The sequence below is a fragment of the Filicampus tigris genome, chromosome 7, assembly GCF_054856515.1.
Source record: "Filicampus tigris isolate MCC_2025a chromosome 7, RoL_Ftig_1.0, whole genome shotgun sequence".
NCBI lineage: Eukaryota > Metazoa > Chordata > Actinopteri > Syngnathiformes > Syngnathidae > Filicampus > Filicampus tigris.
Window position 1 is genome coordinate 17,599,461 of NC_141223.1, and position 12,656 is coordinate 17,612,116.

The window sequence follows — 12,656 nt, forward strand, 5'->3', positions numbered from 1 at the left end:
GTCATATCCAGGTGGTGACTCGTCTTCTGCCAAGCAGTTTATTAGCCCATTATTAACGTTACAGTGCTCTTTTTATGCACAGGCTCGTAACCTTGCCGTCTATGTGGAGTTCCGCAGCTCAGACGAAGAGCTCGCCAAACCTTTAAAGGTAACACGTTCTCCAAAACAAGTACACATTTTCTCTTTGCCATTAAAAGACAGCTGAACGTTGTTTTATTTGTCCGTCAAGTGCATTTATGGCAAGCCGGGTGGTCCGGTGTTCACCTCAACAGCCAGTTCCACTGTCCTGCATCACTCTCAAAACCCTGACTTCTATGATGAGGTAGGCTCATCTCATTATGTGGACAATGATTGCGTTTTCAGCAAGAACACAACGTTTCTTCTCTGCCAACACAGGTGAAGATCGAACTCCCCACCCAACTTCACGAAAAGCACCATTTGCTTTTCTCATTTTACCACGTCACATGTGACATCAATGCTAAGACGAACGCTAAGAGGAAAGAAGCCTTGGAGACCCCCGGTGAGCTTCATTAGCATGTAGCGCATCTTTAGATACAGAGTTGCTATTTTACCTTGATGCATCCTGTTTTGTGTTTGTGGCCATTTAGTGGGCTACTCTTGGCTGCCTCTCCTCAAAGAAGGCCGTCTGTCATCTCAGGAGTTCAACATCTCGGTCTCCAGTAACCTGCCCCCTGGTTACCTGGCCATCAAAGAGGCCAACAACACCAAGGTAAGAGGTTGAAGATGAATGAACATTTGAATATTGGCTCCCCAATATGTAAGTGTTGGTAAACCCATTTCCTCATTAGGTCAAGCTTGTGCTGATCTTGATTAGCACAGTTAAACGTCCCCCGTTATCCGTAGAACCATATGAGACTTCAATGCGCCATCACACATTCGTGGATGACAGTTGAGAAACATGGAAATAAGTTCTTCAATGTAAGCCTAAAGTACAAACATCAGTCTGTCAATTTGATGAGGTGGAGATGTTCAGTTTTTTGGTCATTAGGCTGTTATGTGAGGTTATAAATATTGATATGCCATAATAGCCTATGCAATATGCATATCGCAAAAAACATGCAATCATTTTCTTATGGAATTGTATGCTTTTATCTGAATTCGACAAGTCAGACAGTCAGTTAAATGCGCATTGCCACCCAATAGTTGGACATGATCAAGTTAATAGTTGGACACGATCAAGTGGAATTACAATTAGCTAAGAACACATTGCGCTTACTTATTTTGCTGCATGAAAAGAATGTACTTCTTTCATCCATCCACCCACCCATTATCTATCCCGCTTATCCTCACAAGTAGATAATAAAAATGCCATTTCCTTAGGTACATGGTAAACATTGCAACAATATCAATATCGCTACATTCAACAACCATATCGATATTTCATGTTTTCCAATATCGTGCAGCCCTAATGGGGAACTTTAACTTAAGGTCTGACTTGGTTTGTTTCAAATGGAATCCCTTTAACAATCGGCATGGCATTTTTAGTGGACAGCAAGTGGGAGTACATGACAAAATGGCAGCTGACGTGAGATGGATAAAAAAAGGTGGATTTTTTTTTTGCTTTTCATATTCCATAAATACAATATTAATTAGAATCCCGATTTTAGGCTACTGGGGGCGCATAGAAAAGAAAATGTTTGATTTGTCTTTCCCTTTAAAGTATTGTTGTATTATCGGAACATTTTTCGATTCTGAGCGTAAGTACAGTCGTACATTGGCAGCAATCCGTATTCCTTATCCGTGCATCCCCACTTATTATTGGAAATCTTTGAACTTAGGTGTTCCCCTTATGTCTTTGCTTTCTGTCTTCAGAATGGAGCTGATGTAAAATGGGTCGATGGAGCAAAGGCTATCTTCAAAGTGTCAACTAATGTTGTGTCAACTGTGTACACTCAGGTAACTTCTAATGACTCCAAGTGGTCAATAGCATATGACTGGCCTCATGATTTTTAAAGCCAAATTGAACCACATATGCTTTGCTTATCCCTCCCCTATTATATTACACTTTTGAGTTGGAAATATACAGTACAAGGTTATAGTTCCTTAAAAAGGAATGAGTCCAGCTACTAACTTGGAACTGATTTTCCTGGATTCCCCTTCTCTCGGCGCCAGGACCCCCACCTGAACCGCTTTTTCCAACAGTGCCAGAAAAGAGAGCTGGACCTCTCGCAACCTCCTACCTCCAACTTCCTCAACTGCCTGAAGGTTAGAGGAAAAAAAAACTTCCTATCCCCCTTTATTAAAAAAAAAAGGCCAAACGGTTCCGTATCTAATCAGTGAAACATTACAGTGTCAGAATTCATTTTCCTTTCCTCCTCTGAGCGGTTTATGAGCGTTATTTATTTTATTCTCCCTTGTTCTTGTCTACCTCCTCCTGTTTTTCCACCCTCTTCCAGGGTCTCCTCAGTATGGAGAGAATCCCAGTGATTATCAGATTTCTGCCAGTGCTTTTCAACCAGCTCTTCAAGGTCCTGACTCAGAATGACAATGACGAGGTCACTACTGCCACCACCAGGTAAACAGTGCCACTACGGGCTTCTAATCGCAGCATTTGCTGTAGCTGACAGCCTTAATACAATACAATACAATTTTATTTATACAGCGCATTTCATAACAGCTAGAGCTGTAACAAAGCACTTTACAACATGACACAACAAAATGGGATCAATAAATTAACATAAAAAGGGGAGTATAGAAAAACATCTTACTAATTTTCAAAATTTGAGAAACCCCATACATGATAAGAAAAAATGCAAAATTTGTGGTTATTGCTCCTTATTGTGTATGGTGTACTTGAATGACTGACACAGCACACCACACAGTATCTCCACTAACCCAGATGTCTGCCGTAGTAACAAGACAGACCTGTGAGAGGCAGCATGGTGCCACGGGGCATCCAGACTTAAAATACAAAGAAGAAGAAATAGCAGTAGTCATAAAAGTGAGCTTGCCCGGTAATTACATTGTGGTGGAAAACTCTTCTTATTTTTACTGTGGTAAATGACTTTGGACTGGAGACGTCATGTTTCAATCATGCTCGACCCAGCAAGATGTTTACCACACACACAATGATTTGTGATGATAAATATTGAACAGGTTTAACATCAACACGTGTCGGCCCAGAGTGTTTTCCAAGCAGATCAAGGAGGAAAAATCAATCTTGACATATGCCACATCCAGGAAAATCACTCAGGGTATAATCTTCCAGAAATGTCTGACATGAGCATGAACAAAATGTGCAAATTCGCCGTGTTGTTGAAATACAACTATGGCCATCTATCAGGTGCTGATGAACAAAATTGCTCAGATTCATTTTTTCATGCCCACATCCTCTTGTTGCTAGGCAGAATTGTATAATCCGCTATCAGAACGGCCTTTATAGGCAGCTGAGAAGAATAGGGACGTCAGTAACACACACAAACGCACGTACATAAAAAAGAAAAAAAATGTATGTTTTTAGTTACATCCACAATTTGTTTCTAGGCAAAATTGACTAGGTGCAATCATTTATGTATGTATTTTTAACCATAATTTTGCAATTGAACCTGAGGATGAAGCGGTTCAAATAATGTTCGCATGGTCTGTGTTCAATATAAAAGACAAACAGCGCCATCTGATGGGGCAGTACTGTATTTTATTTTATTTTTTTTTCAGAGTGCTGGTCCACATTGTTTCCAAGTGCCATGAGGAACACCTTGATCACTATCTGCACTCATATATTAAGGTATGTTTCACACTCGCCTGTAGCATGTGTGGGATGCATTTAATGATCCTTGGGAGCCGGGGTGCCTCGCGCGTGCAGATCACTTGATTACACCAGCTTTTGTCCTCAACAAGGTAGCGGAACAACTTCACACACAGTTTGACTTGCAGAAGGGAAAAACACACAGGCAAGAAAAAGGGGCTTTATGTGTTTGCATGTGCAGATATTTGTGTGTAGGGGCTGGCATGAGTGTGCCGGCGGCCACGCGCCCAGAGAAGTGTGCAAACACGCATGCAGAGAAAGCGGAGGAAGAAGAAGAGAAACTAATTGAGTGGGACATTGAGCCGTCTCAATGAGGAACACAAGGCCTGTTTGTATTGAGGTGGGGGAGAAAAAAAAAATCAGAAAGAGAATTAGCGCGGCGGGCAAGAGGAACCACAAGCGCTGTTTAATGTTGGCCGCAGTGTCGTAAAAATGCTGCGGAACTTGGACGAGCTTGTGGCAGAGACAAATAGCGGGAGGGATTGCAGCACTAAATGGAAGTGTAGTTGCCGTGGTAACAGATTGGCATGATATTCACTTCTCTGTGTGTGTCCTCTGTGTGAAAAGGAGGGATTGAGAGAAGAGGTGTAATTCACTGTATCCTGAATGGAGTGAGCTGCTATTCATGGGGGAATGCTATACTGTTCTCAAATCATCTAACTGAATGACTGCAGTGTAATAGCTCACATGAATTTGATTGTTTTTATTATGGATGAGCGCAATAATGAATTTATTGATAATTAGTTGTGTGGAGTTGTTTTTCTATGCCTTGAAGCATCCATCAATTTCCTTTTTTCGTGAGTGAGCTGGACCCTATCCCAGCTGAGTTTGAGCAAGAGGCGGGGCACACCTCGGACTAGTCCCAGTCAGTCATCAAGAAGCAACCATTCACTGTCATATACACACCTACAGAGAATTTAGACTCTTCCAAGGGAGCTGGAGAAAACACAAGCAGGCGAGAGGATGCAAACGAGGACTGAACGATAAAAATAAAAAAAATTGCAATCCCCCAACCCCCTTTTAACATAGCGGTTGTGATTTAAAATGAGATTATTTTTTTAAGGTTCTCTTCCCATGTCGTTTTTAACAAATTAATCTGTATTATAATAAACAATATTAGAATTATTTTACATACCGTAAATGTGTTGGTGTAATAAGTTAGGTTTACACTAAGATAAAGGTAACTGAACCACTAATAAATATGAATGGCAGTTTGTTTAGCTACTTCAATTAGTTGTTTACTTACTAAACCCTTTGGTTTACAGTCTTCTAAACATTCATGACAACAACTTGACAAAATTGTACCATACAGGTGTGGCGTAAACATAAGTCATTAAGTCCTAAATCAGATCTCAACAACAATGCAAACAAATCGGTGGGTTTATCACTTCCACTTTTCATGTTTCATGAAGCAATGATATGTAAACATGCAGACTGCACGTCTGAAGCACTGAACTTATCCAGACACAATATAAATAAGTAAATAAAATATACGGGTGCATTTATATGTGAAATAGAGCCTACCGGCTGACGAAAATGAAGCAGAATTGTTTTTTTCTTAAAATTGCAGTCTTTGTGAAAATTGAATTCTACTTCATTGTGATGTCGATTACAATTTGATTAAATATTCAGCTCTAGTGCCAGGTTTCTAACCCAGAGCCTCTCAACTGTGAGGCAGACGTTCTATCCACTATCATTAATGCTGCTGTCTTTGATGTTGCAATTAAAGAAAAACGGAGACCACTCCTTGGTTGAAAGCAGCGGAAGCACAATTGACTTCTGTCAAAAAAGGAGCTCAGATCAACCCAATGCCTAGCACTAGTTTCTATCATTAATTGTTTTTGTCTGTGTCCTCATTGTGTGTGTGTGTAGTATGTGTTCAAGTCAGAGGCCCATGGCTTCAGGACAGTGCATGAGGAGTTGGCGAAAGGCATGACCTTTGACCTGCAAAGCAATGAGCAAGCAGCAGTTAGGAATGTCTTGAAGGTTAGTCTCTCATAGCTTTATCAAGTGTTTAATTGTACATTTCCAAATCGAGATGTATGCACTACAATGTTGACATCTCTTTTTAGTTTTCCTGGTTCTTCTTTGAACTCATTGTCAAGTCCATGGCCCAACATTTGGTTGATGGAGACAAAGTAAAGGTAGGCCGGCATACTGATGCATACTGTATTCCGTGACCGTCAGTGCACAGTGATATTCCGTCCATTCACGCCAGCTCCCCAGGCCGCAGCGTTTCCCCTCGTCATACCAGAGCCGTGTGGAGACTCTGGTGGAAAAAGTGTCAGAACACATCTTCTGGAAGTACAAAGACCTGGCAGAGGAGTCGCGCAGTGCCAACTCAGCTGTGGCAGCTTTTGTCAAGGTGGGATTTGACTTGATTCATCCGTTTTCTGTAGCGCTTGTCCTCATTTGGCTTATGAGCGAGCTGGTGCCCATCCCATGTGAGTGACTTTGGGCAAGCGGTGGGGTTCATTCTCGATTGGTCACCAGTCAGTCAGCTGGGATAGGCTCCAGCCAGGATAGAGGTTATTGTAGTGAACGAAAACTAAAGAAATAACTTAAATTGGAATTGAAATATCATTTTTGTTAACAAAATAAAATAAAAAGGAGAATGCTTAAAAAAACCCAAAAAAACCTACATTTTATGTTTATAAAACTACCGGTAACCAATTTATGAATGAATGATTTATTTGAACATGCAACATAAACAATAATTACAATAACAATTAAAATGAAATATGAAAAATAGAAATAACAACAACAATCAAAACTTGCCAAAGCACACACCTAACAAAAGTCTTCCATGCTCAAAAGGGAGTGGGAAGAAGTCTTGACTCAGCTATAATTATAGCAAGAATGTCCCTCGTTTTAATCCGTGATAACTAATTTCGTACATGAGCTATCGTGGATTATGTGCTTATTTTGGTATTACTGTATGGCTATACAGAAGAAACAAGGTCGACAGTTGTTTGGGAATTATAGTTTACATGACTTTACTCCACAATACTTTGTGATTTTTAAAAAAATGTATTTTGCAGTTCTGAAATACTCTACATATTAAAAGAAATCCAAATCTAATACTAAAACTAGTAAAACCTAAACTAAAATGAAGCATTTTCGATAAATAAAAACTAACAAACCTCCTCTAAAAAATAGTAAAAAACAAAGTAAAATGAAAATCCCAAACTATTATAACTTTGCCCGGCATAAGAAATACGAATGCATTAGCTACATTTTTGTGATCTGTAGAGCTGGAAATACAACCTTGCTTAATACTTAAATAATATTACGTCTCATTAGATCATGTGTGCGAGTGTTGTGCTTTTAGCCGGTGATTTGTCTCAACAACTAGATTGTTTTGTGAATTGTGTCCCTGCAGCGTTGCTTCACGCTAATGGACCGAGGTTTCACCTTTAAATTAATCAGCAACTACATCAACATGATCACTGCAACTGACAGCAAGGTAGACTCCCCGACAGATAACCATCAAAAAAAAAAACAGCAACAAAATTCTCTTTGTGCTATGAATCCAATCTTTCTTGTGTTCTACAGGTGTTATGTGAGCTGAAGTTTGAGTTCCTGAGAGAGGTGTGCAACCACGAGCACTACATCCCCCTCAGCCTGCCTCTGCCCTCCGCTCGCATCACAGGTAATAGACGGAGCCATTTACCGTTTGTGTTTATAATCACACCCTCGCTGTCATTTGTCTGTTACGGTAACAAGCTGTCTCTGTCTTTCCTACCCTGTCACATCTTTCTTCATGTTATGTTTCCATATCAGACCATACATCCCCAGAGCCACAAAACACTCATGGTAAATATGTGCACTCTTGTTTGTATGTCCAAAACATGAAACATTTACTTTCTCGAAATAACATGTTTTGTTTTTGTTTTTTTGTTTTTTATAATGGAGTCCCTTATGAAAAGCAAATGTGTGTGTTTTATTGCAGCCTCGGTGCCAGAGTACAATCTGACCGGAGAGTTTTGCCGAAAGCACTTTCTCACAGGCCTGTTATTACGAGAACTGGGGCTGGCCTTGCAGGACGAGCAGGACCTCAGGCACCTAGCTTTGGCCACTCTCAAGACCCTGATGGCCAAACACTCCCTGGATGCTCGCTACGCCACCAAGGTAGACAAAACATGTCTCATTAGGGCTGGACGATTATGGATAAAAAATATTAATCACGATTATTGTGATTATTACGATTCATAAACACAATTATTCATCCATCCATCCATTATCTATACCGCTTATCCTCACAAGGGTCATGGGCGTGCTGGAACCTATCCCAGCTGAATTCGCAGGACACACAGAGTCAAACAAACATTCGCACTCACAATCATACCTAGGGGCAATTTTGATCAATTAACCTGCCATGCATGTTTTTGGAATGTGGGAGGAAACCGGAGTACCCGGAGAAAGCCCACTCAGGCACGGGGAGAACATGCAAACTCCACACGGGGAGGGCGGAGCCGGGATCGTACCCACAACCTCCGAACTGTGAGGCGAACGTGCTAACCAGTCGACCACCGTGCCGCCACGATTATTCATTTATTTCAAAATGTAATAAATATTCAACTACGAAAACTAGAACAGAAATAAATTTGTAACAAAGTAAACTAATAGCAAAAAAACCCCAAAACAATAAATAAGAATAATACTGCTCCTGCTGTGCACACCTTGGCCTATTAGGGGAATTGTGTTGCCTTCATACATGGAGTGCACTCTTAGAATGAGAAGATAATTAGTGGAGATAGAAGAAGAAAGTTGCGATTGAATTTGATTAATAGGATTCGTTTTCATCAGATTAGGAAGAACATAATACCGTTGAGTATCATCATATTACCTGTCTGTATGTGTTCTTAGTGAATATTCGTTATTTGAAGGAATATCCCTCCTGGAAGTTGATACTAATTTTCTATGAGCCTGTCAGTGGGATTTTACGTTGAAACTAGCATAGCACTGGCAATGTTCCTAAAACACTTGTACTTAAATATAAAATGTTTGTAATACTTTTTGTTGTCTCTAGTTTTACAGCAAACTCTAACTGGGGTATCATTTAACAAAATTAAAGCAGTCTCAGGGAGGACAGAATAGCATTCGTCACACTCTTGCTGCACACGCAACACTGTATTCCTGGTGCTTTCACAATATAGGGACTTAGCACGCTATGTACAGAGCACATAATGCATTACATGGAAAAAAGTATTTGGCCAGGATTTCAGTGCTGAATATGGTAATAGCTCCTGTCGTATTATCCAATGCATTCGGCTACAGATGAATATAATGGTTTCATTGTGTTCTTCATCTCAGTCAAATCCGGTTACATCGGTTGTTCTTGAATATCTGATTCCTGAGTTGACTGGGCTGCACTGAATTGCTGAACACGACTCATCATTTAACCTAAATGTACACTAACTAAATGAAACCCAATACAGGGGACATCTGCTGCAGTTACAAATTCTAGTAGAGTAGAGCAGACAATTGCTCTTCTGTTTGTAATTATGGGCTCCCCAAAACTATAGTGAGTAACTATTAACAATCATCTTTTTTTTTTTTTTTTTGGAACAATCAGGACATGTAGTACTGTGCAAAAGTTTTAAGCCACCAATAGCATGTTTTTATGAGCCTTCTTCCCAGTAGCCAAATATATGAACTAATAGCACATACAGTCTCAGGTTTGCACAAATAATTACACAAAGCTTTGTAGAAGAATGGTGAGTCAAAGAACAACCACTTCTGTTTCAACACATTCTTTTTGATAACGATCTGGATAAGGATGGTTTTTGGGTTTTTTGGTTTTTTTTTGCTATTTGAGTCAAATCACTTAATGTAATGGTGGGCTAAGACTTTTGTACAGCACTGTATGTGTTTTTGTTCTTTTCATGATTATTTTCAGGAGAAGCAGGCAAGAATCGCTTCACTTTACCTGCCTCTGTATGGTCTGATCCTGGACAACATGCCTCGCTTCTTCCTCAGGGACCTTTTCCCCATTTACTTGACCGCTAGTGATCAGGTAAAGTGGACAACACGCACATATTAATTCAAAGCTGTAAGCAGAGGTTCACTCACTGACTCGCAGGGCTCTCGAGACGACCTAAGCGTCGGGGGAGGCGTGGCCGGAGGAACTCTCCCGGTTACTCGCCACGGCAACTCGGTGGATGCCTCCTTCTCCAAAGAGGTGCTCAACTCCATTACAGGTAGTGTGTGCCTTTTCTTGGAAGTAAAAAAAGAAAAAAAAAAATGTGTGAATGAGGTCACTGACGCCCCCTCGTATTCCCTCAACTAGCTTTCTCGTCGTTGGCAGTTGCTACGGGCAACCAGGCTGACTCTCGAGGCTCCCTGATCAGCGTGGACTCCAACCCCAGTAACAGTGACAGGAACAGTGAAAAGATGGATGGATATGAGAAGGTGAGAAGTACTTGTTGTGATGCTTCAGTGCATTTGCAGCAGAGGTTCTGTTTGAATGTTTGATTTATTGAACTAAAAAACAAAAAGAGACTGATTTTGATTAGATTTAGCAGAAGAGTAGTACATACACCTAAAAAAAATACATTAAAATTAAGAGCACATCCTCCCAACATAGCTAAAGTTGACGATGTTATTCTTTTTTTTTTCTTCTACTAATTCCCAAAACCGAGTGGACCAGGAGTAGAAAAAACGTGTTTTTGTTTTTAGAGATTTACTGTACCTCCATAATCAAAGCTTTTCATTCCCTATCCATTCAGCTGCACATCTGCACATATTTTATTTAATCAGTCAACTGCTTAGCAATATTTTTGTCGGTACACACTTTTGTCCACACTGCGCCATGACATTTTGGCAGCAGATTGCATTGAGTGGATTTTATTGAAGCATTAATGGCAAAAAGGCAACCTGCTTAATGTACCCTCCTGTTTGTCACTGTGCTTTCAGTATAATGCAGTGCGGTTCCACACCACTGCAAACTTTAACCGTAATAATAAGCATAGTGTTCAATCAATACCTCTTTGGGAATTATCGCTGTGTACAAAGTTTCAAAAACATTATCCTCCTTGATTTCCACCTTTAATCCCGACACCATGATACAGTGTTCCTACCATGGCAAATCTTGTCATTGAGTAAAATAGCTTTGCCTGTTTACTGTAATGCTAACAAACATTGCAAAACAACATATATTGGCGAAGGAAAAGCATTTACTAGGTGCTATAACGGCAGAGCAACACATGAAGACAGACAATGTAACAATACTTACAGGCATATATTATTTATCCTCTGCGAAGAACAAACAATACCCATTGAATTGAAGCAAAAATGTGGCAAAAACGGATTAATTCTCTGTTATGTTTACTTAGGTCATTACTGTATGTTTAATAAAGTGCAATATTGCATTGCATAACAGAGTGCTATTTTTCCTTTTCAAAAACACATTACAATTTTGGAGGATGGGATGGGGGGGCTGCGGAACAGATAAATGGCATTTTCACTCTTTTCAACATGGAAAGATCATGAGATCGTGAGTATGGGTATTTTGAGTTACAAGTGTGGTCACGGAATGAAATTCGTATGTCAAACCACTGCTGTAATTGTTTATAGATGCCACAAGATGGGTGCCAAGCAATAGTGTTCATTGTTTTGTTCTCAAAACAAAAACAGTGAATAGGGGAGTTTTTCAGTTAATAATGGAGGATGGGATTAAAAAAAAAACGCAAATGGATGAGTGAGCACTCTCACACCGGAGCTGCTGTCGGCCGCAGCTCACGCCCAGTCACGCACACAGGCTCGCCATAGGTTGAACCAACTGAACTAAAGCTCATCTCATGCCACGCCAGGAGGCCCCCACCTCTTAATGGCATACATCACACACACAGATACTACAACAGACACAGTAATTTCTCTGCATTTTATGCAAGCATTTTTACAATTTGTTTAAAAGGGAAACTTTAAAACGTTTTCATATGGTCTCTTCATATCGTGATTTTCATCTCTTGCTCATAACTGCATTTGACTGTGTTTGATCGTGTGTGTGTGCTCAGTTTGCCCGGCCCCAGTCGCTCATAGGCTATGGGTCTCGCTGTGACAAGTTGGACCAAGCCGAGACGCGTAGCCTCCTCATGTGCTTCCTGCACATCATGAAAACTATATCTGAAGGTAAGAAAGAAAGTCCAAGTGCTATTCATTTATGAAATAGTTCAGTCACTTGTCAATTTGCTAATTGTGATGTTGTCACTTTACTACCATGGAGTTTTAGAGCCACACTGAAAATAGAATGAAAATATTGTAATACTGTGGCAAAGTGGCCAACACTAATAATTAAATTAAAATGAAAAAATAAATAAACAAAGAACATTTATTTAGATTCATTTCCAAATTTATCCTTGTAATATTTTGAATTTATTCTTGTAGTTACAACGTTATGGACATTTATCTACTAATATTACTTTTTTAAAAATTTTTTTTTTTTACTTTTAACATTCACTTTTTATCTCATATTTAGCCCGAACAATGGGACGTATTTCTTATACCATTGTGACTTTTTTCAGTCTCACACACTTGCAACTTTGTCACACACATTATGACGTTATTCTCCTGTTGTAGTCATTATTCTTGTAATGGTAATATATAGTATTATATTGACTTTTTTTCATCTTACAACTTTTTGTCATAATATTACCACTTTTCTTTTAAGACGTTATTCACTTAAATAATAACGTATAATTGTAATATTATCAATCATTCAATCAATCAATCAAATTTATTTGTATAGCACTTTTCATACAAAAAATTCAACTCAAAGTGCTGTCCAATAAAAATGTCCAAAACACAACATAAAAGGAAGACCCGCTCACGCCCTCCCTCCCAACAAACCCAAAGACATATATCTGCATATCTGCCAGTACATTAGCAC

General features: G+C 39.6%; 1 protein-coding gene across 7 annotated transcripts in view; it reads left to right on the forward strand.

Annotated features, from left to right (window-relative positions):
• Positions 1 to 12,656, forward strand: part of dock10 (dedicator of cytokinesis 10) — an 87,744-nt gene that overhangs the window by 53,603 nt on the left and 21,485 nt on the right. For 6 of the 7 annotated variants that reach the window (XM_086035138.1, XM_086035141.1, XM_086035136.1 and 3 more), the window contains 19 exons: positions 83 to 148; positions 230 to 322; positions 397 to 520; positions 609 to 730; positions 1,834 to 1,917; positions 2,134 to 2,226; positions 2,418 to 2,536; positions 3,676 to 3,745; positions 5,639 to 5,752; positions 5,839 to 5,910; positions 5,985 to 6,131; positions 7,149 to 7,232; positions 7,322 to 7,418; positions 7,550 to 7,582; positions 7,719 to 7,897; positions 9,669 to 9,785; positions 9,852 to 9,969; positions 10,059 to 10,180; positions 11,785 to 11,899. In XM_086035138.1, the coding sequence (XP_085891264.1) occupies positions 83 to 148; positions 230 to 322; positions 397 to 520; positions 609 to 730; positions 1,834 to 1,917; positions 2,134 to 2,226; positions 2,418 to 2,536; positions 3,676 to 3,745; positions 5,639 to 5,752; positions 5,839 to 5,910; positions 5,985 to 6,131; positions 7,149 to 7,232; positions 7,322 to 7,418; positions 7,550 to 7,582; positions 7,719 to 7,897; positions 9,669 to 9,785; positions 9,852 to 9,969; positions 10,059 to 10,180; positions 11,785 to 11,899 (1,969 nt within the window). The remainder of the gene's footprint in view (positions 1 to 82; positions 149 to 229; positions 323 to 396; positions 521 to 608; positions 731 to 1,833; positions 1,918 to 2,133; positions 2,227 to 2,417; positions 2,537 to 3,675; positions 3,746 to 5,638; positions 5,753 to 5,838; positions 5,911 to 5,984; positions 6,132 to 7,148; positions 7,233 to 7,321; positions 7,419 to 7,549; positions 7,583 to 7,718; positions 7,898 to 9,668; positions 9,786 to 9,851; positions 9,970 to 10,058; positions 10,181 to 11,784; positions 11,900 to 12,656) is intronic. The other variant, XM_086035137.1, reaches the window with a different exon arrangement.